Source organism: Ornithodoros turicata, chromosome 6 (assembly GCF_037126465.1).
Source record: "Ornithodoros turicata isolate Travis chromosome 6, ASM3712646v1, whole genome shotgun sequence".
Taxonomy (NCBI): Eukaryota; Metazoa; Arthropoda; class Arachnida; order Ixodida; family Argasidae; genus Ornithodoros; species Ornithodoros turicata.
In genome coordinates, this window is record NC_088206.1 from 1882883 (window position 1) to 1910159 (window position 27277).

At 48.2% G+C, this 27277-nt stretch overlaps 1 protein-coding gene across 1 annotated transcript; it reads left to right on the forward strand.

Moving 5' to 3' along the window:
* Positions 1 to 1355: 1355 nt before the first annotated feature.
* Positions 1356 to 12539, forward strand: LOC135398798 (sodium- and chloride-dependent glycine transporter 2-like). Its single transcript, XM_064630262.1, has 8 exons — positions 1356 to 1466; positions 1531 to 1661; positions 2279 to 2394; positions 2450 to 2578; positions 3669 to 3768; positions 7568 to 7668; positions 8423 to 8581; positions 10000 to 12539. Exons 2-8 carry the CDS (start codon positions 1577 to 1579, stop codon positions 10366 to 10368), a joined length of 1059 nt encoding a protein of 352 aa, XP_064486332.1. The 5' UTR covers positions 1356 to 1466; positions 1531 to 1576; the 3' UTR covers positions 10369 to 12539.
* Positions 12540 to 27277: the final 14738 nt, after the last annotated feature.

Here is a 27277-nt window from a genome sequence, read left to right on the forward strand (position 1 = left end):
AAAAGCAAACTGATAAATGACTCTCCGCAAACTCTCCGGCGCCGCCTTGCTCGTCTAGGCTACCGAGAGCTTTCCCTCGCGGTGCTACTTGGCCCTACCCAGCACGCTGAAGTCACGTCTGCGCTGACACGATTCCTTCGGGAATCTAAACTCCTGGGCACTCTCTGATGCGCAACGATTAGTGAAGGAGCTGTTACTTCTGTACTTTTTGATAATTTTCTGTACCCCAGCTGTTTTCTTCTGTTTGCTTGAAAGCATTAGGGAATAGCAAGCCCACACCGTGGCTAACCTTTCCCTCTCCTTCTTACTTTGCATTAAACATATCCCCCCAAACTGATAAATGACGAGTGAACACCACGGGAAGTTCCGAAGATTTCACTTCATTGTTCATTGTTTGGTGGGAATCACAGATAGAGAAAGATAGTGCAAAGATTGAGTTACACAAGTGCCTCGGCAATCTTGCATGAGAAAAGTGCAACATTGATTGTTTCGATGTTGCCGCAATGTTTCAGACGTTGCCTATAGAGGCAACATCTCTATTACACATTGTAACGTTTCCTCAACGTACCATGTGCAAGATTGCTCTGCCGCCCTGGGCGGTAGGCCCTGGGAGGTTGGTTGGACAGTAGTATAAAGCGGGAATTAAGAGAATTTGAATATACTATCTCGACAGTGCAAGTGAGCGTTTACTTTTCTTTGTTTACATAGCTTCTGACGGCAGTGAGGGAAGAGGGCGGGGGGGGGGGGTTCACGTTTACCGTGCCCCGGGCGGAAACTCACCTCGGAATGGCTCTGGCTCTACTCATCCTTTGAAATACAGCAGACGCATTGATACAATGACATTGCTGCAACGTTCGGATCAAGTTGCTGATGCACTGTATTGTGAGCAATGCTGCCCGCAGCAGCATTGCATTAAAATTGCTTGCCAAACACCACATCAGCAAAGTAACTGCGCCATTTCGTCAGTGGTAGCACACGCCACATTGCTTCGGCAGAACAGTCAGACTGTTAGCTCTACGCACGTTTTGAGATACAGTAAATGCGTTGAAATAATGATATTGCACCAACGTTGAATTTGCGTTGCTGATTAGGCGTCTTGGAAGAAACGCAATTGCAACATCTCATTGACATTGCTCGCGAAACATTGCATCCATAATGTATACGTCACATTACCTCAGTACAACATATTCAGCATTGCTTCAGTATGTGTATATTTCTACCTTCTCAAACTTGCTTTCTTGAATACTAGATCCTTCTGAACACACAGAGGGAGCTAGTGTTTAAGAAAGCAAATCTGAGAAGGTAGAAATATAGGGTTCCTGAATACTAGCTCCCTCTGTGTGCGCAGAGGGAGCTAGTATTCAGGCACCCTATATATTTCTACTTTCTCGAATTTGCTTTCCTTGTGCTCTTGCGCATTGATTTTTCTTGCTGGTTTGTCCAGATTTGGAAGACAGTTACACGAGGTTAAGACGGTTACACGAGGCCCGAGAGGTATTGTACAACGAAATAATGACTTCTACGTTACAGGAATGCGCACATTATTTGCACCGCGAATTTCGCGTTCAACGTGGTGATGAGCCTCATCTTTCTGTCCTTTGAGGGACACTTCGAACAGTTGATGGGACAGCCTCTCAATCGAGTCATCGCGCCTTACGCAGGTAAGGGTCAGTAAACATGCACTAACTTTGGCTTGGTTCTGTCGGCTGCATAATGGGATGTGTTCAGCTCAGAAATTTCGAATAAGAGAGATAGAGAAAATACACTTTCTCATGGATCATCTGCAGCTAATTTTCGGGGCACAAATGGTATCTTATCAGGGTACATACAATGCAGATACATTCCTGTGTTAACAGCACAATCAATGTAATGCATCGACGTAATAATGTAATCCATCATGTTCTTTTGTCGTGAGGACCAGGCTACACTTCCCCAACGTACCTTGAGAAGAGACCAATTATGCCCATTTCTTTTACTCCGAACTGTTGTCCATAAATGTACCATGATCGAAAATACATATCGTGACAGTAAGACCATCTGGGAGAAACAGTGTTGCTTAACGAATTACAAATTGTGTCGCACCTACAAACACAAAGCTCGGCAACAAAAAGTCGGCGTTAGGTCTACTTCTGGACAGCGGGGGTGTGCGAATTTTACAAATTCCCGTACTGTTCCAGATATTATTAGCTGCATTTCGCATGCTTTTGCGGTTTCATTACCCCAACAGTAGACAATCGCTTAAGCTTAACGTTGTTTTAATACAAGGTTTCGTGTGCAGTTACAACAGTTTACACATCAAGCGCAATGTCATTGGATGCCCGACCCATATTGGGATTTGGACAGGCTGCAGCCATATTCTTTTTTATATTAATGGTCAATGCCTTTTCGTGTCAGGTGAGCTGCCTCAACGATTGCGTGCATCGTTTTAATTGTACTTTCTCTGCCGTAGTTTTTGACGACTGAAATCATATTCGACGAGCTGCTTCACTCATGCAACACAATAACGAAGATACACAACAGTTATCGAGTCGTATTCTACGTTGCTTTATTGCTGCTGAGCATACCCTGCTTTACAGAAGTAAGTTACTAAGGTGTCGATAGCAAATTAGAAGGAGCTGAAAGGGATATTAAATAAACTAATTTTAAAGAAGAGCGCGGCCGCAGAAAGACCGGCGGCGTGACGTCACTATCAAAGCGCTCGAATGAGAGTGCGGCGCTCAGAGGAGGAAAGGCGCCGTCCAGACGTGTGACGCCCGCACTATCACGGCATTGCTTTTCTCAAGGTCGCGCCCTCTTTGGTTCTTAGGGAGTGATGTTTTCTCGTTTTATCCAGAGAGGGAATTCCGGAATACTCTCAACATCCGTCGTCTGCTCTTGTCATGTATTCTGTCGAATAACTACGCTACTATTTCGCGTTGGACTTTCGATACCCTAGTCAGTGGTCCACGAAGAATGAAATGACACTGTAGTTTTGAAATCGACTGAAACAGGTGCGACCGTTCCTTTAAAGGTACCGCAAAGCAGCGGACGGACAGTTGACGTTTAAGGCGTAGCTTAAAGCTATATTGCAGAATGTACGAATGCAGTATGAAGACAGTCAAAATGGCGGCGTTGCGAAAGGCTCTTGAAACGCTGCTCCCCAGACGGCGTCGTGACGCGCCACACTCAAGCGCCTGGGACTTCAGTGAGTTGTTTGCAATACGCTCTGCAAGTAACCGAGCGTTCTGCGCATGTCTCCTCTCCCGGTTACTCCACTCGGGAAGCCCCATTGGCTACGGCGGCGCCCTCCCTCTTCCCTCTCACTGCCTCCTCTCATGCGCAGAGACGAACTTGCATAGCGTATTGCAGCCGCTTCAGTGTTGTGCGGCTGGGGAGCATCGTCTCAATTGCTCTTCGCAACAGCGCCATTTTGAAAGGTTTGAATACGGGATTCGTACGCTTTGCATTATAACTTTGCGCTACAATGTTCAATCACTTTGAAGTTTCGCAGGGTTGAATCTATAGCTCCTTCAGAGCATTATACGGTATGTGGACAACGCATGTTCCGTCTGCATTGGGTGATTGCCGTGACTCGCCGGCGCGCGTACAATTTTGTAGGGCAACACCCTATTACATTGTAATCAATCTCATTTTCAAGCTCTCATTTTGATTGTCTCTCTCCGTTACAGTTAGCTGTTTCTTACGAAGTGCGATTGAAGCCGTCGACGCAGGCCAAGTACGTCATATTTATGGTCGTGTTTGAAATCTTCACCTTCTTTAGAGGATACGGTAAGCTTTAAAGTTCACTTTTTGAGGAAGTAATGTCGGCCTTCATATGACATTAAGAGGAGAGGCTACCGTATGATAACAGAATGGGTACAAAGAATGAATCAACTCCCGATAAATCAACTTTAATAGGGACAGGATTACGTGCAGAAGCTGCACTTCCTCAGGTGAGCTGACGAGGTGATGACTGACGTGTGATGAAGTGCAGGTTCTGCGCGCGAGCTCATATCACTATTAAAGTTAATTTCTCCGAAGTCGTCCTCATTGTGTTTCACAGCCTCCCAGTTCGAATGTGATTTTTTCTTCTATTTTTTGTTTAATCGTTTTTGCTACGATGATATAAAGCTAGGCAACAACAGTCGGACATAGAGCAGTCAGGATATTACAAGAAAGCACTTTTTCGAAGTACGTAGCAATCACTAGTTTAAGAAACATAAAGAGTGTGCATATTGAGGTAAACCTCACGTTCTCTCTTTTTCACGTTTCTCTCCCCAATAATGCTATGTGGAGCTTCTATAGCGGCCACTGGCGTAACAGTCCGATGACCCGGCTCTCCCATCGGCAATGGCCGTATGTCCAGGTCCCTGGTGTAGTAGTAGGTCGTGACCAGAGGATTGGAGCAAGCACGTTCTCCTAAGACGCCGATTTGTGATACATAGAGTTTTGAAACAAATTAACGATCCGGATCAGAGAGAAAGAAGCAGAGATAGTCGAGAGAAGATAAGGGATTCTACAGTACGTATCGTGAGACCTCTCATAGATCGGAATTATGACCCCTATCTGGTTGCATGTCATTACGAGGCATAATGACATCGCATATGACAAGAGGTTAAAAAAAAACAACAAAAAAAGGATTTCGCTTGGATTCCTATCCAAGCTATCCAATCCGCGTAACGTCTCTGATAACACGGTACGCTATTCCTCGAGGGGATCCGTACCTACGATACGCTGAAGCTCCGCTAGCGTCGCGTATGTGCCATGTGGCCAACGTCGTAGCGGGTATCGTATCGGAGATGCAAAGACGGTCTACTGAAACTCTCTATTAATAGACACTGTCCGTGTTTGTAAACAAATGACGTCATGGTATTCGACAGCGCCAATAATGGACCTTTTTCACAATGGCCTATGCGCATGCGTATGACCTTGAGGCGCCGGAGAGTATTACAGCGAAATCCACGTATAACGACATTGACGGTAATCGCGAATTCTATCGTTATACGGGGTAAACTAACAGGCAAAAATGGGAGAAGTCTAGCACTCGCAAGTGAATAAAATAAGTATTTAAAGAGATTGAAACATTTATTTTACTGAAGAACAAGCTTGTTCTTCAGTAAAATAAATGTTTCAGTGTCTTTAGATACTTATTTTATACGGGGCACATCGTTAAACGAGGGTTGACCTAAATAGCGAGTCCTCGAAAAGTCGCGCGCCACCCCGCGTGTAGCAACAGAAAAAGAAACAGACGCTAAAAAAACGCGAAGCTGGGTGACATCGCACTGGCTTTGGAAAACAGCGACCAGAACACGTGGAGGGAACATATCAGGACAACTTCTGGCAATATTACACGTGAAAGAACTGATGTTCTGAGGCTGGAACAACATAGAAGGGACAAATACATACAAAGCCTCAATTTGCCTAAGAAATTGACGATGAAACATGAAAGTCACTGAAAAGGTTAGCCAGCTGTAGGACTCGAACCCACATCTTCTGGATTACCGGTCCAGGGCTCTACCAATTGAGCTAAGCTAACACGCCTTCTCGGCGACTTCCAGGGGTGCGTCATCTGAAGGGACAAACCAGCCACTCTCTCTCACTCATCCTCCTTTCACTCTTGCATTTTTGCGCACTCACACACACATTCATACGACGGGATCGACGCAGGCGGCAACTGATGAACATGAAAGAACTGATGTTCTGAGGCTGGAACAACATAGAAGGGACAAATACATACAAAGCCTCAATTTGCCTAAGAAATTGACGATGAAAGATGAAAGCTCAATTGGTAGAGCCCTGGACCGGCAATCCAGAAGATGTGGGTTCGAGTCCTACAGCTGGCTAACCTTTCCGCGACTTTCATCTTTCATCGTCAATATTACACGTCCCCATTCCGTAAGTCGGCTTCACCTAACGTCTGCGTGCTTTAGGAGAAGCTCGCTTTAGAACACTGTCGCGCGACTCGCGGGTGGAAAGCATGTGCTTTGCCTTTTGAATCGTCTCGCGGATTTGAGCAGCATTGGCCATATACGGGGACATAAAAGTGTTACCACCTACCTCTTTCACTGACAGTATTGGAAAATGAACAGTTGCTGTCTATTTTCTTGCCTCCATTTTTTTGTTGGTTTAATTCTTTTGATACGAATTTCGGATTGTACGAATTTTTTCCGCTACCCTGTAAGATTCGTATCATTGAGATTCTACTGTATCTTATCGCGGCGATTTTTTGCCGCGAGGTTACGCGCACAAACAGGACAGCGTCGAACGTCGTTATACGAGTACTCGGGACCGCGGTCTTCATCGCTGTACTTGGGTCGTTTCCCCATAGAAACAATGTATATTTTGACAGTAAAATCATCAACCATCGTTTTACGAGGGGTATCGTTATACGAGATATCGTTATCCGCGGGTTTTACTGTATATCCGTCTTCACTAGATGGCGTACTATGGGGACGACAGAAGTGGGGACCAGTGGGGAGACCGCAGGAATGGCGACCATGTCGGCCCCACTCCGGACCGGTTTTGGTCCTTTGTGCTATCCACGTGGATTTGTTTTGACGTGCGCCGAGCATGGTTCGTTGGAGCGCCGCTAGGATACGACGCATATGTGAAAAAGGTTCATTTGGTAGAGTTGAACTACGCTCGAAGCTAGAGGCGAACAATGTCGCGCCCGAAAGCCGTGGTCTTGAGGGAATTACTTGATTAATTGATGATTAACTTGATTAATTGATGGTCCCTGAAAGGGACGCGACCTTCGGTCCTACTTTTCTTTCAATAGGACGCAGCGAACAAGTGCTCATTCGTGGAACTCATCCCTCTCCTTCCGATATGTTTCGGCACGGTTCCTGGTTTCGGTTTCAGTCTGTCTACCAACGTCATGATGACGTTTCTCGGGTAGAGGTCTATTGAGGGGCGCATTTGGGGCTTCTAGAGAGAGTGCACCAGCCTACTAAGAAAACTAAAATTCCATTTAGACGAAAATAGGGTGGAAAACTCTTTTGCGAAACTGCTTGTGAAATTAAGGATGCTGGGGACAGGGGCGGGTCCAAACGCTCGGTTTGAGGGGGGGGATTCTTTGTCTGAGCGCGTAGAGAGGGAAATCTAATGTATCCAATCCAATGTTGGGGGGAATCGCCCAACCTTCCCTCCCCCTCCCCTCCCTAGATCCGCCACCGGCTGGGGATCGCTGTATCGGTCAACCTTCATTTTATCTGCCGGAGAAATTCGTGTCTTATATATAATTGGTCCAGCACGGGAAGAGGGCTGGGTAGCTGTATAAGTGCACTGTTCCGTGTGGAAAACAAATCCGGTGGTGTTTCTCGTCCTTTTTGGTCCCAGCACTGGTAGTTTTATCGATTCTGGAAGGGCAGTCAGCACTAACGTTCACAATATGAGTGCTGTGCATGTTCTTCATAATGTGAAAGCCTCAGTTTGGGCACACGGAGGGACGACTCAATTGACATCGCGACTGAGTCCTCTGTGTGCCCAGACTGAGGCTTTTACATTACGGAGTTCATCCACCAGCTGGCCTGCGTATATGCCATCTTGCCTGTGGATGTTCTACTCCTTGTGACTTCGCTTTCATCAGGTTTGCAACGGGTGCTCATTGACTATGACTTTATGCTGAGGCATCCACCCAGCACCTGCATTCGCATCTGCTGGGCCACCATTACGCCCTTAGTGATTGCTGTAAGTGGTCATACAATTTTTTCATCATTCGTAGCGTTAATGGCAAGTTTGCGAGTAAAATTAGTGGAAGTATAGGAGGGGTTACTGTAGGGGGGCCAGTGACCAGTGCCCCGAATAGCGGCTTTCTGTCACCGGTTTCTGTCACAGAGAGGTGAAATAAATAAATAAAAATTGTAACTGGAACTATAGTCACCCCTTTGGTAGCTTCAATTTCGTGGCCCTAGCTGTACATGGTCACACTTCGAAGAAGTGACTGTAATGGCATTAAAGCTACCCACACACGAAGGCGTCGGAGTTGTTCCACTACATCAGTTGAAAGTTCCCTGTGTCTTGTTTTGTAACGCCGTTTAAAGCTTGAAACTTACTATCACTTAGGTGTATAATTTGTGATCTCCATCTTTTTTAGTTCCTACGTTACATCAACGGATTCAAAACTCTGTGTACATGAGTGGTAGAGAAAAGAATGTTTCCAATGTCGATCATTATATCACGAACATTTCAAATGAACTAAATTAATAAGCGCTGAGCGCACACTCAGCGAAAAACACGCAGACAGCTCAGCAGATGCAAGGATTCGAACATGGAAGGTGTCCGATTTCAATAAGTATGGGCGCAGTTCCCTGTGGAATCGGCCAGGAACGAGCAATATGCCCCCACCATATCGGCAGCCAAATAGAAATGATTTGTCCAAGTAGAAGAAGGTGACCATGACACTACCAGAAACTTCGATGTTTCGCTTTTTCGTTATGTGCAGACATCGCTGCTCTACCTTGTGTTCAACGTCCAAAATTTCGCCCTGCCGACGGATAACGACGAGTACTCGAAGGACAACTGGAAGGACTTCATCGTGCTCTGCGCTGTCCTCGTATTCGTCTTACTGTATGCATGTTGTCTTTACCGGGATAACGAATACGTAAGTAAAAGAAGAAGAAAAAAAAAACGTTTCTTCTGACATCGCAATGATGCAGATGGCGCTTCAGGAAGGCAAAATTAGAATCTCGAATGCTCCAGACCAAGGCTATGTCTGGCTCGCACAGACGTGACAGTTGACGTCAGAAGACCCCGTGAAATTAAGCTCCATGCAAACTCCTTCTACAGTAAAAGCTCCTCTTACTCCTACGCTGCGTGCACAGAAAGTCGCAATGTTTTCCCCTTTTTTGTCAACCGCAACAGATCATTTGAGATCTGTTTGAAAGACAAACGCTGTGGCTACCAATATGCTGATGGCCATATGCTGATGGTGACTCTTCTGTACTGCTACCGTCACTGAAATGTTGAGATTGGCGGTCCGCCATGCTCGCATGTTTTCCATGGTGGGTAGTCCTCCTGGACTACCCAAATCCCGGAGCAAGAGGGTTACACCCCACTCCCTCCCCTGCGCCACCATCATCCCTCCCCTCCCTCTTTCACTCTCCCCTATTCTCCCTCCCGACCTCCACTCTGCACCGACCCGCCACTTCAGAGTAGGCTGACCGCGCCTTCACCCTACACCCCCCCCCCCCCCCCCCGTGTACAACATGGACATAGAAGAGAACAAGCTACACCATCTGCTTGTCAAGGTCTTACATGCCGATTCACACGGGAGATATTGGAGGCAAATGTAATTGATAAGTTGGGAGGTGAATGCGTCGATCCACCTATCTGGAAAGGAGACAACCATTTTCTCTGGCGGAACGAAATGTGACGGACAGGATTCTGTGGGTTCAGTGAGGCCTAATGTGTTTTATGTATTTCTTAGCCAAGTGTTGAAAGAAAGAGCTCCACCTCTCTTTCATTTTGCGAAACCTTTGTATTCCATTAAACGAACGCCATACCATGTAAAAGCGCGACATCCTTTTCTTTTTTGCGAGTTAAGCTTCACCGTTTGCGCTGAGCTTCGGTGCTCGGGCTGGTGCGACCAGCAGACAGGCATGGATCATGATCGACTGCGTGATACCGATGGTCATCGGTTTATTAAAGGCGCAGTGAAGTGCAATTTATCACTGCTCCGGACTTTGGTATCTTGTTTGTTCGATAGATCGAACCTTCTTTTTTTTTTTTTTTTTTTGTAACCTCTGCTGCGTTGCTGCCAGATATACTTGGCGAAACACACAAAATCGTAACTATATAAAACCAGTGGTTCCCAAATGTTGTCTGGATCGAGGAGGTACGCCGACCTCGAGTGTCAGTGGCTTATTTTAATTGCGATGTAGCGGTGGGTAGGGCTATTTTGCGTTAGCTTCTACTCTGTTATACCGCATCTGAAAACGAAAGTTAAAGGCATTGCTTGCTTTTGTTACATTGACATTGAAAACGTCTGTTGACGAGGATTCTCTTTTGACACGTACTCAGAGTCAGACAGTGGAAGCTCTCTTCAAACCTGCCTCCTCCTGGGGACCGCGTAACAAGTTTTTGGCCATGGACTACCGGGAACGCATTGCAGTCTGGGAAGAAGGTCGTCGTCAAGTAGAAACTGAGGACACTATGCTGGAACCTCTCTTGCCGTATTATACGACACACCCAAGCTCCCTGCACAGCTTCCAGGACCAGTCGTTTGTTATAGCCACCCAGAATGGATGGCGACACTCACGGGACGAAGCCTTGCCCGGAGCGTCACCTCACTCGGGCGCACAATCGCCTTACTCGGGGGCTCGGACGCCATCCACTCAGCTGGTGGGCACCTTCAACGTTATGGGTGATATCGGAAGGGAGGGCACGTGAAGAGATCTCTTTCTCTCTCTCGTGAATATTAAAGTAATCTCAGTCGATATATATACCAATATGCCTGTACGTCAGGCTTGATGCTTCCTATCGAATGTAATGTCGCGTGCACCGTCGAGCGCTTCGCAACCAGAGCGCGCTCAAAAGATCCTCACTGGGCGCGTTAAGCGGGCTCCCGAGCGCCATAACCCGGGTTTCAGGGGAACGTACCCTTGGTGTCTATACTTAATGGTGTTTGTGAGCCTATCCGAAAGCCGAGCGCCAGAGCCGCTGAGCGCGCGCCACCTATCGAGCTTTCTTTTGTCGTCTGCTTTTAAGCAAACATAGCAGTATACCATAGCAGTCCTCTATAATCGAAGAACTATTTACCGCCGACATCCGATGATTCCGGAAACACAGAGCATGGGCGGTTGCAACGTGTTCCAACTGTTGCGCCATTTCGAAAGGCAGTACACCGGAACATGCGTCACGCTCCGGAATTGGCCTCGCTCTTCCCCAGCGTTCTCCGGCTCCCCGGCTCCGAAGAAGGGGTGCGCAGGGTGCACCCGGGAACGTGCACCGGAAGTCACTTTCCCAGGGAATGTTCCCAGAGCACGAACCTAACGCGCCCACTGGAGTTAAACGAAAAACACCCTCGAGATATTTTCTGTTTTTATTATTCGAATGTTGGGCAACACCTCTGCGCAAGGTTCAGCGTTCAGGTGCGTCCACCAATTCCGCATTTTTCCGGGCAAACTAAGGCAATTCTGCACGAAACCCTCACTTTCGAATGTTTTTTTTAAAGTCACCTAAATGCCGCTTCGACCTGAAACTTTTTTAATGAAATGCATGGGTCCTCCAACACAGAAGAAATATGTTTCTGGATTTCTGCATTTACATGGTACGACAAAAAAAAAAAAAAAAGCCCAACTTCGCAGATCTCGCGAGCCTTTCACTCGGCAAAAGCCGTTCGACGGGTTACTCAGGCAAGGCGTGGATGAGGCTGCAATTAGTCTTATCCTTGTACAAGAAGGTCCTCTTGAAATTTTTGCTGCACGTTTAGTGGTAACAATTCCACAGCAGCTCAAACGTACCACATTTTTCGGTTTGCCGGCGTCTTTTGGAGTCGCCTAGTGGCCGTTACGTTCCGCGCTGTGTGAAACAAAACTATTACGAGGACCGCATGTAGCGAAGCCGTATGGCGAACATTATATATTTTTCCTCCTTCTTTTTCTTTTTTTTTTTTTTTCGGATATGGTTGAGCCACGCAACCGGGACACATGAGTAGGGAACGACCCAGCGGCAACAACGCTCGGCAGGAGCTCACGAGAAAAGGGCAGTTTGGTGATGGGCCCCGGAGTATATAGAAGGATCGGGGCTGTCAACTTGGCTCTCCTGCAGAACAGCGGACGCGGCCACAGGACTGCAGACTCCATCCACTTCGGAGTCGACGCGTCCACAAAGGTGCACTTGCCATGCAAGAGGCTCCGGCAACGAGCATCGCTGTCCGTTCCACACCGAACGACCGTTGGCAAGCTGCGGACATGTAGTTCGAGGGGATTTCCATCCAGAATGAGTTCGGGCGCGCTTGTAGCGTATGTGATGGCATCTGGTTCCAATTCGAAGGTAGTTCAGATTTGACATTTGTAAAGTCTTTGAATGTGGGCAGTTACCTCAGTTATTGTCGGCCAATCTTACGCAAGCTAGGAGTTAAATGAGTGTATAGTGCAGCTGGTTCACAGATGTGATTATGTGATGTGTTAGCCGTGCGCTTTCTGTTGTCTCATCCTGACATCCTAATATGCCGGAAACAAGTCGACACTTGCAAACCGATGTCTGTCGTTTCAGTGTCCCATGCGAGAAGTATTCACGGAAAAACCTAGCGATAGTAGCCTGACAACTACATATAGTACCTACCGACTTTTTCTTTGTTTTTTTTTCAGCGACTCATGTCACGTCACATTACGAACAACTATGTTTTTTCGTTCCCTGCCGCCTGATCGATATCCTCACTGATAATGTCTGATCGTGGTACAAATGTGCAGTGTTGAAGTGAAAGCCGACCTAACAATAAACATTTCACGGTTGGAAGGTGGCGGCAGTGGCCTGATATCTGCCTGCCTGCATGCTGTACTACATGGTGCCTAGGCTGGTGATATATCTTTCACTATTGTCATTTCTTTGTCACGCGATTGCTTGTGAATGCTCAGAACGTCTAGTAAAAGCTATGAAACAAATCCATGCAAGTTTGACAGTAATGCCTAGGGCTCATTTATTACGCGCTCGCTGTTAATTCTTTCCGATTTCATTTCCAGTTCAAGGTAGTTTCAAGGCACTTGTCGTGGCTTGAGGGGCTGCGGTGGTGTCGCCCTGTGGTTTAGGTTCTGCAACGAAAGTACAAAATGGGAGGCTCTTTACCAGTACGGACTGCATTTTTAAAGTAGCACAGATGTAATTTTTAACACCCTGTTTTCTTTGTATGGAACTGCTAAGCAGGTCAGTAAGATGCACCGTAACAATTAATTCACCCCATAGAGTCACAATTATCGCATAAATTGAATTTAAAGTACGCCGCAAAAAGCGACCGTTCCTGTTCGCCAGGCCTTCGAAACAACTTGTATTTGCTGGCGAACGCTGGAGCTTTGATGCCTTCTGGTCCGGTATTTGGCGTGACGTGGCATTTGGCCGCGTGTGTGCTCTGAATGGAATTCGCATTCGAAAAATACGCTTATACTCACGTCCTTCTGCAGGCTCGTCAGCTCGACCACCTAAAAGAAAGAAATTTCTATCAGCCAACATGTTCGTCCTCTTGGTTTTACACGGGTTTCTAACAGTAGCTATGTACATGGGGAAAGGAAAAATATAAAAGTATGGTACATGTTCATATACAGCACGTTTATTTATTTATTTGTCGTTTATATCATCGTTTACGTTATCGTTTACCGGCATAGGGAAATATTTAGATAATTGGACTGGCGTTTGCTGGTGCGATTTTCTGACGCGCCAACTCCAAAGAGGTATCAGGATTTTAAACAAAGGCTGCATCTATGGGCATTGTACCAAAGGCATTTCAATGCTGTTTCTGTATAGGGTCACCGTTGGCCGTATATGTTTTGGTCACGTGGTCACTGTCACATGGTCATATCAATTTGGGGCACCCGGTGGCCTGCCTTATGAAGCTATCTCTTTAATAGGCGACCACACACAAAAAAAAAGACTCCCTTTGTTTGAAGTCAAAAGGAGTATAACATGATTGCCAGGTCACCGGCATATATATTTTCGATGGAAATAGTTTTGCAAATCTTAGGAGGGTTTGATGCAGGTCAACGGGGATTGGCTCAAAGCCTAAAACTTACTCTTTGAGAGCGAGAGAAAAAGATAAAAATAGGCTAGACGAAAAACACTTCTCACGTCTCCTCACTCGTTATATGCACACACAAAAAATAAAGAGAAACGGAGGTCACGTATCGTGTCACCCTTACGAGCTGTATAAGAATGTAAAATGATATTGTAACGTGCCTGACATGTGGCCCATCACACTCTGACCTGAACAAAAAAAAAAGAAAAATAAATAATAAAGAATTCTCACCAGAGTTTCCCGAGGAGCTGTGCCCATAGACTGCTGAACCACCGCTGTGGCCGGAAACTGGAGACTCACTAGCCTGGCCACCTGCACCCCCAGCATCGGGCGCCGCCGTGGCAGCGACCGTTGTAGCTCCGTGTCCCGTTTGAACTGCCAATAGGAGCACTGCTCCTGCTAGAACGAGAAGAATGCTGATGGGATGCATGATGGTTGTGAGGAGCACGTGCTTTGGACACTCCTGTCTGCCGCTATTTATAAGAAGAGTGGGAGCGATGTCACGTGGTTCTTTTTTTTTTTCTTTTTTTTTTTTTTCGTGAGTCCCGCTCGCTGTGAGATTTATTGCTTCGTGAGCCATACGTATCCCGTTTTACGACATCACGAAGGCGATTCATATGTCGCGCGAATGAGACAATAATAGCTTATACGACGGCTATGAGCTTGGTCATGCCGTAACAAAGGTTCTTTATCGTGCCCTTGCTTCATTGGGGAAACAAAAATGCGAATGGAATTAGCGTACGTGTCGGGCCATTGCCAGGCGTTTTCTGTCGTAAACATGAAGTGCCTGAATAATCTCGCTCATGCTTATTTTCACTTCGGAATTATATGCGAAATGTAGCTCTTCATGTAAGAACATATCATCAGAACTTTAGTGGGGAACAAGTCCTCGCACAAAGTTCTTGGACGTTTACGGCAGCACCAACAGTCGCTACTACTACCCATCTGTGTGCTTAGCTGCTTTAAAGAGTATAGAAAATATAGCTAAAGAGGAAAGGTATATGCCGTCAAGCCACCTATATGGCTCAGGTTTTGCATCAGGTCAAGGGTACCGTGGTTTTGACAGGAAGAATGGCGGTAATCCAACCACTGTAGACAGTAAATGGACAATGTCCAGTAGCAGCAAAACCTCAGCAAGCACAAACATACGAGCCTCTTTACTTTCGTATATGAGTGATTTGGAGTAAGCGGCTCCTCGGTTCTATAGGAGTCAATGTCTCCGTAGTTTTCTTACTACATCTTACCGCGAGAAAGTGCAGAGCGTGTTGGTTGGTACATTGAAACATGATCAGGCAACGAGGACAGAGGACATACACTGATTAGCGCTGTCTGTGCATGTCATCTCCAATCGTCGCCAAAAAGTACGAGCTGCCTACTACCCGCTCATTCCTTCTCTTAACTTAATTCCTTATCATACACAACGCCACGGTGGTGGTGGTGGTGATGGTGAAAGGGCTTGCCGTTGTCGGCCTCACGTATGTGGGCAACACACAACGCCACAGGTAACAGGACGCGTTACGCTGTCCACAAGGGACCACCTATGAGGAGAGTGATCTCGCCAATGTTGCCAGCGTGAATGTTCTTCTGTCGGCCGCAGGGCCTATACTTCCCTATACGTTTCTGTGCAGGAATGTGATTTAATTTTAATTTCGAGACTTTATCATCGAGTCATGTGATCCAATGATCCGCGTTCACTTGAAATCTTCGTCCAGCACGAAAAGGCAACGTTTGGGGTTACCAGGAAACTTTGTTGCTGACAACAGGTTACGCTAAGGTTGTAGGTTAATCTTGTAGTACTCGTAAGCGTGAGTGTTGCAACAATTGGGATATCTAAACATCCAGAGCGCAATATCCTGCAGACGTACCTGGGACACCCGTTGTTTGGTGGAAAACTACCGAAACGCGAATGTCGTTGTGGGATATCCCATAGATGTCTTGCGGATGTCCAGATATACGTTCGCGACCTTGTAGGAATGTCCCAGGGATATTAATGGTTTGCTGGGAAGTGCCGATTGTGTTGAAGTTGCGTCCAGCGTGAGAACATTCTTGCAAATAGTGCCTAAAGTTATGCTGCCCACGCGCGGCTACTTTGACTATAGGCTGCACTATACTCCGAGACGAGGTAAGGCCTCCAGTCACAGAGCTATATCGCCACAGCAGATAATGTAGTCCGCGTGTTGAATTAAGAGTGGGACATACGAGAAGATGGCGGACACCAACCAGACAAGGAAAACGGTTCACACGTCTTGTTAACGGGAACATTTTACGTATTCCCTCTAAAAGCATGCTGTAAGTATACGTCATCTCTGATGAATGATTTCGCAGCATGGTCAGTGTACGAGCAACAGTTTTAGGGGGCGCACTATGTTGTGATTCGGAGGCCTCATGCGCCCGTCTAAGCCAATCACAGGCGCCCTTAGATTTGTGGACGGAGTTCACCTGTAGGTGCTTCTTTCGAAGTGTTATACCCCTCGATACCTTGACGTCAGAACTAAGCGGTAGGAACGTGTTAGATGATTGGTCGTGGCGTGTACTGTTTTGTAGTTCTCTTTTAGGTAATTTATTGAACGTCAACACTATCCTTATTACACTATTGAGAATTCATTACGATGAGAAATGCATAAGCTACTATGTACGAGGGTGGTTCCATAAGTTTCCTGCCCGAGGTAGAAAATGCGCGCTAATTTGAAAATGCGATTAAGGACGCGTGGCGCCATCTGTTCGAGCGCCATCTGGAGGGCCGGAGCACCACCCTCAACCCTCTCCATGCTTTTGTCGGTTGTAGAGCGGCATTTCAAACAGCCAGGGTGCACTCTTCAGTTAAAATGGAAAAAATCGAGTACCGCGCTGTGATAAAATTTTTGACATAAGAGGGACTTTCGCCTAGAGAAATTAAAGCGCGACTGGACAACGCGTACAGGGAAGCCTCTCCGTCGTACACAATGGTAAAAGACTGGGCTAAGCAGTTTCGACTGGGGCGAGTGTCCATTGAAGATAATCCACGCGATGGTCGTCCAGTGGAAGTGGTGACACAAGAAATTTTGTCTCTTGTCGAGGAGGAAGTGCTGAGCGACAGACGTCTGAAGGTGAAGGAAGTCTCAAAGGCTGGGGCTTTCCAAAACAACGGTTCTTCGCATCATCGGCGAGGGCCTTCACATGAAAAAAGGTCAGTGCGAGATGGGTGCCACGACTTCTCTCGTCAGTTCAAAAGCAACAGCGCGTTGTCTGTGCCAAAGAGTTTTTGAAGCTCTGTCAAGAGAACGAAGAAGAAATATTGAAGTCAATTGTCATAGGGGATGAGACTATGGTGCTCTACTATGATCCCCTCTCGAAAAAGGAGTCGATGGAATGGCGCAAACCAGGAGAAGCACCCCCAAGAAAAGCCAAGGTCACACAATCCACAAAGAAGATCATGGCAACAATATTTTGGGATTGTCACGGGATCCTCCTCATCGACTTCGAAGAGAGGAACACCACAGTGAATGCGACTTACTATGCTTCACTCCTGCACCGACTGCGAGACGCCATCAAAAAAAAGAGGCGCGGCAGGTTGCGTCGAGGTGTCCGGTTGCTCCAGGACAATGCTCCTGTCCACACGGCTTCCCTTGCCAAGGCTGCACTGAAGGAGTGCGGCTTCGAAGAAGAATCCACCACCCACCCTACAGTCCAGACTTGGCACCGACTGACTACTTCCTGTTCTCAAGCTTGAAGAGGGATCTCAGAGTACGGAGATTTCAAAACGATAGTGAGGTGCAAGAGGCAGTTTTCCAGCATTTTGCGGACAAAACTCCGGACTATTTTTTCAAGGGTATAAGAATGCTGGTTGAAAGGTGTCAAAAGTGCATCGAAGTTAAGGGTGACTATGTCGAAAAGTGATACACTTGTTTCGTTTCTACGACTATTAAAAGTTGGTCGGGCCGGAAACTTATGGAACCACCCTCGTAGATATGATCGCATGACTGTGATAATGTACATATGCTTTCCAGCGAAATAAATTAACCGAATCGAATCGAACGTAAACTTGTCCTGGTCAACAAATGTTGCTTGTTATCTCAGGTCCTGAATAAGTAAGTGGTTACTCGATTCGGTACAGAGCCCGAACAATTGTTTGACATATTTTCCCCTACCACAAGTCCTCGTTGTTAATAGCTTATCAGAGACTTTCGGGGACCATGGGCGTATTCCTCAAAAATGGAGAGATATTTGTTGTTCATGCTCCTCGGGAATTTCTCTTTCATATTGTGGCTGGATTGTGTTGCTGTCTTTCTTAAACATGTCACTCGACAAAAATGTATTTCTTCTAAGCTAGAAAATTGAGATAAGCATTCGTCCATGTGTTCTGGAATATACTATCTTGAAACTATGAGTCAATCTAAAGGAACGTGTCCGGACTCGGTATGGCTTAACGAGCTTCCGCTACCGCCGAACCATGCAGAGGAAACGACGTGTATTTCACGAGGCTATGTTGCTGAAATGCATTTCAAGTACTTTTATAGAGCAACTCCGCTCGTACGCTATTTTACGGCCTGTACACTCAAAAAATGGTTACGTTACCAAGAAACGATTCGTGTAACGTTTCATAATTAATTGAATTCGAATAATTTCGCGCGTCAATAGTTGCCAAATTATATGCTTTAATATGATGGGCGAGCTCGGAGTCCGGAACCTGTACTCCACCTAATATTTTACGACTATATATTATATATATATATATATATATATATATAGCGGCCGCCAGAGGTGTTGCTAACACCCTGCAACATTGATATCTCGCAGAGACACAGTGTTTATGCCGACCCAAGAGCGTGTCACATCCCTACGCTGTGCCGATGAGAGCCAACTAGCTCGAAACGGCCGTCCACAGCTGGGATTGTGGCACGCTTGACATGTGTATATATATATATATATATATATATAAAAGTTGAAATAAACGAATGCGGTTGACCACGAAAAACCCCCTCTTAGTTTTTAATAAAGTCCCCCTTTTATTCCTTATCCTGTAGAAGCACCGTCTCCACTTCTGATCTTTATTGAATACCTATATATATATATATATATATATATATATACATGTCAAGCGTGCCACAATCCCAGCTGTGGACGGCCGTTTCGTATTGCCAACTGTAGGATGGGACAAGCGTAAGCTTGCCCACATCACGGTTCAAAAATAGTACTGCCCTCGCCCTAAAAACGAAGAGCAGGCATGCACTACATTGTCTCCCTCCACGGCGATCATTAGATCGAAGGGAGACGGCCGTTTCGAGCTTTTTGGCTCTCATCGGCACAGCGTAGGGATGTGACACGCTCTTGGGTCGGCACAAACGCTGTGTCTCTGCGAGATATCAATGTTGCAGGGTGTTAGCAACACCTCTGGCGGCCGCAGTGCAAAGCCAGCAAGTACAGATACAAATATAAAAATGAGCGAATGCTCCATGGCTGCACGTGAGGCATATGTTTACATGTCAAGCGTGCCACAATCCCAGCTGTGGACGGCCGTTTCGAGCTAGTTGGCTCTCATCGGTACAGCGTAGGGATGTGACACGCTCTTGGGTCGGCACAAACACCGTGTCTCTGCGAGATATCAATGTTGCAGGGTGTTAGCAACACCTCTGGCGGCCGCAGTGCAAAGCCAGCAAGTACAGATACAAATATAAAAATGAGCGAATGCTCCATGGCTGCACGTGAGGCATATGTTTACATGTCAAGCGTGCCACAATCCCAGCTGTGGACGGCCGTTTCGAGCTAGTTGGCTCTCATCGGTACAGCGTAGGGATGTGACACGCTCTTGGGTCGGCACAAACACCGTGTCTCTGCGAGATATCAATGTTGCAGGGTGTTAGCAACACCTCTGGCGGCCGCAGTGCAAAGCCAGCAAGTACAGATACAAATATAAAAATGAGCGAATGCTCCATGGCTGCACGTGAGGCATATGTTTACATGTCAAGCGTGCCACAATCCCAGCTGTGGACGGCCGTTTCGAGCTAGTTGGCTCTCATCGGCACAGCGTAGGGATGTGACACGCTCTTGGGTCGGCACAAACACTGTGTCTCTGCGAGATATCAATGTTGCAGGGTGTTAGCAACGCCTCTGGCGGCCGCAGTGCAAAGCCAGCAAGTACAGACACAAATATAAAAATGAGCGAATGCTCCATGGCTGCACGTGAGGCATATGTTTACATGTCAAGCGTGCCACAATCCCAGCTGTGGACGGCCGTTTCGAGCTAGTTGGCTCTCATCGGCACAGCGTAGGGATGTGACACGCTCTTGGGTCGGCACAAACACCGTGTCTCTGCGAGATATCAATGTTGCAGGGTGTTAGCAACACCTCTGGCGGCCGCAGTGCAAAGCCAGCAAGTACAGATACAAATATAAAAATGAGCGAATGCTCCATGGCTGCAAGTGAGGCATATGTTTACATGTCAAGCGTGCCACAATCCCAGCTGTGGACGGCCGTTTCGAGCTAGTTGGCTCTCATCGGCACAGCGTAGGGATGTGACACGCTCTTGGGTCGGCACAAACACCGTGTCTCTGCGAGATATCAATGTTGCAGGGTGTTAGCAACACCTCTGGCGGCCGCAGTGCAAAGCCAGCAAGTACAGATACAAATATAAAAATGAGCGAATGCTCCATGGCTGCAAGTGAGGCATATGTTTACATGTCAAGCGTGCCACAATCCCAGCTGTGGACGGCCGTTTCGAGCTAGTTGGCTCTCATCGGCACAGCGTAGGGATGTGACACGCTCTTGGGTCGGCACAAACACCGTGTCTCTGCGAGATATCAATGTTGCAGGGTGTTAGCAACACCTCTGGCGGCCGCAGTGCAAAGCCAGCAAGTACAGATACAAATATAAAAATGAGCGAATGCTCCATGGCTGCAAGTGAGGCATATGTTTACATGTCAAGCGTGCCACAATCCCAGCTGTGGACGGCCGTTTCGAGCTAGTTGGCTCTCATCGGCACAGCGTAGGGATGTGACACGCTCTTGGGTCGGCACAAACACCGTGTCTCTGCGAGATATCAATGTTGCAGGGTGTTAGCAACACCTCTGGCGGCCGCAGTGCAAAGCCAGCAAGTACAGATACAAATATAAAAATGAGCGAATGCTCCATGGCTGCAAGTGAGGCATATGTTTACATGTCAAGCGTGCCACAATCCCAGCTGTGGACGGCCGTTTCGAGCTAGTTGGCTCTCATCGGCACAGCGTAGGGATGTGATACGCTCTTGGGTCGGCACAAACACCGTGTCTCTGCGAGATATCAATGTTGCAGGGTGTTAGCAACACCTCTGGCGGCCGCAGTGCAAAGCCAGCAAGTACAGATACAAATATAAAAATGAGCGAATGCTCCATGGCTGCAAGTGAGGCATATGTTTACATGTCAAGCGTGCCACAATCCCAGCTGTGGACGGCCGTTTCGAGCTAGTTGGCTCTCATCGGCACAGCGTAGGGATGTGATACGCACTTGGGTCGGCACAAACACCGTGTCTCTGCGAGATATCAATGTTGCAGGGTGTTAGCAACACCTCTGGCGGCCGCAGTGCAAAGCCAGCAAGTACAGATACAAATATAAAAATGAGCGAATGCTCCATGGCTGCAAGTGAGGCATATGTTTACATGTCAAGCGTGCCACAATCCCAGCTGTGGACGGCCGTTTCGAGCTAGTTGGCTCTCATCGGCACAGCGTAGGGATGTGATACGCTCTTGGGTCGGCACAAACACCGTGTCTCTGCGAGATATCAATGTTGCAGGGTGTTAGCAACACCTCTGGCGGCTGCAGTGCAAAGCCAGCAAGTACAGACACAAATATAAAAATGAGCGAATGCTCCATGGCTGCAAGTGAGGCATATGTTTACATGTCAAGCGTGCCACAATCCCAGCTGTGGACGGCCGTTTCGAGCTAGTTGGCTCTCATCGGCACAGCGTAGGGATGTGACACGCTCTTGGGTCGGCGCAAACACTGTGTCTCTGCGAGATATCAATGTTGCAGGGTGTTAGCAACACCTCTGGCGGCCGCAGTGCAAAGCCAGCAAGTACAGATACAAATATAAAAATGAGCGAATGCTCCATGGCTGCACGTGAGGCATACGTTTACATGTCAAGTGTGCCACAATCCCAGCTGTGGACGGCCGTTCCGAGCTAGTTGGCTCTCATCGGCACAGCGTAGGGATGTGACACGCTCTTGGGTCGGCACAAACACTGTGTCTCTGCGAGATATCAATGTTGCAGGGTGTTAGCAACACCTCTGGCGGCCGCAGTGCAAAGCCGGCAAGTACAGATACAAATATAAAAATGAGCGAATGCTCCATGGCTGCACGTGAGGCATATGTTTACATGTCAAGCGTGCCACAATCCCAGCTGTGGACGGCCGTTTCGAGCTAGTTGGCTCTCATCGGCACAGCGTAGGGATGTGACACGCTCTTGGGTCGGCACAAACACTGTGTCTCTGCGAGATATCAATGTTGCAGGGTGTTAGCAACACCTCTGGCGGCCGCAGTGCAAAGCCAGCAAGTACAGATACAAATATAAAAATGAGCGAATGCTCCATGGCTGCACGTGAGGCATACGTTTACATGTCAAGTGTGCCACAATCCCAGCTGTGGACGGCCGTTCCGAGCTAGTTGGCTCTCATCGGCACAGCGTAGGGATGTGACACGCTCTTGGGTCGGCACAAACACTGTGTCTCTGCGAGATATCAATGTTGCAGGGTGTTAGCAACACCTCTGGCGGCCGCAGTGCAAAGCCAGCAAGTACAGATACAAATATAAAAATGAGCGAATGCTCCATGGCTGCACGTGAGGCATACGTTTACATGTCAAGTGTGCCACAATCCCAGCTGTGGACGGCCGTTCCGAGCTAGTTGGCTCTCATCGGCACAGCGTAGGGATGTGACACGCTCTTGGGTCGGCACAAACACTGTGTCTCTGCGAGATATCAATGTTGCAGGGTGTTAGCAACACCTCTGGCGACCGCAGTGCAAAGCCAGCAAGTACAGATACAAATATAAAAATGAGCGAATGCTCCATGGCTGCACGTGAGGCATATGTTTACATGTCAAGCGTGCCACAATCCCAGCTGTGGACGGCCGTTCCGAGCTAGTTGGCTCTCATCGGCACAGCGTAGGGATGTGACACGCTCTTGGGTCGGCACAAACACTGTGTCTCTGCGAGATATCAATGTTGCAGGGTGTTAGCAACACCTCTGGCGACCGCAGTGCAAAGCCAGCAAGTACAGATATAAATATAAAAATGAGCGAATGCTCCATGGCTGCACGTGAGGCATATGTTTACATGTCAAGCGTGCCACAATCCCAGCTGTGGACGGCCGTTCCGAGCTAGTTGGCTCTCATCGGCACAGCGTAGGGATGTGACACGCTCTTGGGTCGGCACAAACACTGTGTCTCTGCGAGATATCAATGTTGCAGGGTGTTAGCAACACCTCTGGCGACCGCAGTGCAAAGCCAGCAAGTACAGATACAAATATAAAAATGAGCGAATGCTCCATGGCTGCACGTGAGGCATATGTTTACATGTCAAGCGTGCCACAATCCCAGCTGTGGACGGCCGTTCCGAGCTAGTTGGCTCTCATCGGCACAGCGTAGGGATGTGACACGCTCTTGGGTCGACACAAACACTGTGTCTCTGCGAGATATCAATGTTGCAGGGTGTTAGCAACACCTCTGGCGGCCGCAGTGCAAAGCCAGCAAGTACAGATACAAATATAAAAATGAGCGAATGCTCCATGGCTGCACGTGAGGCATATGTTTACATGTCAAGCGTGCCACAATCCCAGCTGTGGACGGCCGTTTCGAGCTAGTTGGCTCTCATCGGTACAGCGTAGGGATGTGACACGCTCTTGGGTCGGCACAAACACTGTGTCTCTGCGAGATATCAATGTTGCAGGGTGTTAGCAACGCCTCTGGCGGCCGCAGTGCAAAGCCAGCAAGTACAGACACAAATATAAAAATGAGCGAATGCTCCATGGCTGCACGTGAGGCATATGTTTACATGTCAAGCGTGCCACAATCCCAGCTGTGGACGGCCGTTTCGAGCTAGTTGGCTCTCATCGGCACAGCGTAGGGATGTGACACGCTCTTGGGTCGGCACAAACACTGTGTCTCTGCGAGATATCAATGTTGCAGGGTGTTAGCAACGCCTCTGGCGGCCGCAGTGCAAAGCCAGCAAGTACAGACACAAATATAAAAATGAGCGAATGCTCCATGGCTGCACGTGAGGCATATGTTTACATGTCAAGCGTGCCACAATCCCAGCTGTGGACGGCCGTTTCGAGCTAGTTGGCTCTCATCGGCACAGCGTAGGGATGTGACACGCTCTTGGGTCGGCACAAACACTGTGTCTCTGCGAGATATCAATGTTGCAGGGTGTTAGCAACGCCTCTGGCGGCCGCAGTGCAAAGCCAGCAAGTACAGACACAAATATAAAAATGAGCGAATGCTCCATGGCTGCACGTGAGGCATATGTTTACATGTCAAGCGTGCCACAATCCCAGCTGTGGACGGCCGTTTCGAGCTAGTTGGCTCTCATCGGCACAGCGTAGGGATGTGACACGCTCTTGGGTCGGCACAAACACTGTGTCTCTGCGAGATATCAATGTTGCAGGGTGTTAGCAACGCCTCTGGCGGCCGCAGTGCAAAGCCAGCAAGTACAGACACAAATATAAAAATGAGCGAATGCTCCATGGCTGCACGTGAGGCATATGTTTACATGTCAAGCGTGCCACAATCCCAGCTGTGGACGGCCGTTTCGAGCTAGTTGGCTCTCATCGGCACAGCGTAGGGATGTGACACGCTCTTGGGTCGGCACAAACACTGTGTCTCTGCGAGATATCAATGTTGCAGGGTGTTAGCAACGCCTCTGGCGGCCGCAGTGCAAAGCCAGCAAGTACAGACACAAATATAAAAATGAGCGAATGCTCCATGGCTGCACGTGAGGCATATGTTTACATGTCAAGCGTGCCACAATCCCAGCTGTGGACGGCCGTTTCGAGCTAGTTGGCTCTCATCGGTACAGCGTAGGGATGTGACACGCTCTTGGGTCGGCACAAACACTGTGTCTCTGCGAGATATCAATGTTGCAGGGTGTTAGCAACGCCTCTGGCGGCCGCAGTGCAAAGCCAGCAAGTACAGACACAAATATAAAAATGAGCGAATGCTCCATGGCTGCACGTGAGGCATATGTTTACATGTCAAGCGTGCCACAATCCCAGCTGTGGACGGCCGTTTCGAGCTAGTTGGCTCTCATCGGTACAGCGTAGGGATGTGACACGCTCTTAGGTCGGCACAAACACTGTGTCTCTGCGAGATATCAATGTTGCAGGGTGTTAGCAACGCCTCTGGCGGCCGCAGTGCAAAGCCAGCAAGTACAGACACAAATATAAAAATGAGCGAATGCTCCATGGCTGCACGTGAGGCATATGTTTACATGTCAAGCGTGCCACAATCCCAGCTGTGGACGGCCGTTTCGAGCTAGTTGGCTCTCATCGGTACAGCGTAGGGATGTGACACGCTCTTGGGTCGGCACAAACACTGTGTCTCTGCGAGATATCAATGTTGCAGGGTGTTAGCAACGCCTCTGGCGGCCGCAGTGCAAAGCCAGCAAGTACAGACACAAATATAAAAATGAGCGAATGCTCCATGGCTGCACGTGAGGCATATGTTTACATGTCAAGCGTGCCACAATCCCAGCTGTGGACGGCCGTTTCGAGCTAGTTGGCTCTCATCGGTACAGCGTAGGGATGTGACACGCTCTTGGGTCGGCACAAACACTGTGTCTCTGCGAGATATCAATGTTGCAGGGTGTTAGCAACGGCTCTGGCGGCCGCAGTGCAAAGCCAGCAAGTACAGACACAAATATAAAAATGAGCGAATGCTCCATGGCTGCACGTGAGGCATATGTTTACATGTCAAGCGTGCCACAATCCCAGCTGTGGACGGCCGTTTCGAGCTAGTTGGCTCTCATCGGTACAGCGTAGGGATGTGACACGCTCTTGGGTCGGCACAAACACTGTGTCTCTGCGAGATATCAATGTTGCAGGGTGTTAGCAACGCCTCTGGCGGCCGCAGTGCAAAGCCAGCAAGTACAGACACAAATATAAAAATGAGCGAATGCTCCATGGCTGCACGTGAGGCATATGTTTACATGTCAAGCGTGCCACAATCCCAGCTGTGGACGGCCGTTTCGAGCTAGTTGGCTCTCATCGGCACAGCGTAGGGATGTGACACGCTCTTGGGTCGGCACAAACACTGTGTCTCTGCGAGATATCAATGTTGCAGGGTGTTAGCAACGCCTCTGGCGGCCGCAGTGCAAAGCCAGCAAGTACAGACACAAATATAAAAATGAGCGAATGCTCCATGGCTGCACGTGAGGCATATGTTTACATGTCAAGCGTGCCACAATCCCAGCTGTGGACGGCCGTTTCGAGCTAGTTGGCTCTCATCGGCACAGCGTAGGGATGTGACACGCTCTTGGGTCGGCACAAACACTGTGTCTCTGCGAGATATCAATGTTGCAGGGTGTTAGCAACGCCTCTGGCGGCCGCAGTGCAAAGCCAGCAAGTACAGACACAAATATAAAAATGAGCGAATGCTCCATGGCTGCACGTGAGTCATATGTTTACATGTCAAGCGTGCCACAATCCCAGCTGTGGACGGCCGTTTCGAGCTTTTTGGCTCTCATCGGCACAGCGTAGGGATGTGACACGCTCTTGGGTCGGCACAAACGCTGTGTCTCGGCGAGATATCAATGTTGCAGGGTGTTAGCAACACCTCTGGCGGCCGCAGTGCAAAGCCAGCAAGTACAGATACAAATATAAAAATGAGCGAATGCTCCATGGCTGCACGTGAGGCATATGTTTACATGTCAAGCGTGCCACAATCCCAGCTGTGGACGGCCGTTTCGAGCTAGTTGGCTCTCATCGGCACAGCGTAGGGATGTGACACGCTCTTGGGTCGGCACAAACACTGTGTCTCTGCGAGATATCAATGTTGCAGGGTGTTAGCAACGCCTCTGGCGGCCGCAGTGCAAAGCCAGCAAGTACAGACACAAATATAAAAATGAGCGAATGCTCCATGGCTGCACGTGAGGCATATGTTTACATGTCAAGCGTGCCACAATCCCAGCTGTGGACGGCCGTTTCGAGCTAGTTGGCTCTCATCGGCACAGCGTAGGGATGTGACACGCTCTTGGGTCGGCACAAACACTGTGTCTCTGCGAGATATCAATGTTGCAGGGTGTTAGCAACGCCTCTGGCGGCCGCAGTGCAAAGCCAGCAAGTACAGACACAAATATAAAAATGAGCGAATGCTCCATGGCTGCACGTGAGGCATATGTTTACATGTCAAGCGTGCCACAATCCCAGCTGTGGACGGCCGTTTCGAGCTAGTTGGCTCTCATCGGCACAGCGTAGGGATGTGACACGCTCTTGGGTCGGCACAAACACTGTGTCTCTGCGAGATATCAATGTTGCAGGGTGTTAGCAACGCCTCTGGCGGCCGCAGTGCAAAGCCAGCAAGTACAGACACAAATATAAAAATGAGCGAATGCTCCATGGCTGCACGTGA

Coding starts and splice junctions, on each gene's coding strand:
- LOC135398798 (XM_064630262.1), top strand. CDS start 1,577: ATGAGCCTCATCTTTCTGTCCTTTGAGGGACACTTCGAACAGTTGATG. Junction 2,395..2,449: donor TCAATGCCTTTTCGTGTCAG/GTGAGCTGCCTC, acceptor TCTCTGCCGTAG/TTTTTGACGACTGAAATCAT. Junction 3,769..7,567: donor CACCTTCTTTAGAGGATACG/GTAAGCTTTAAA, acceptor CGCTTTCATCAG/GTTTGCAACGGGTGCTCATT.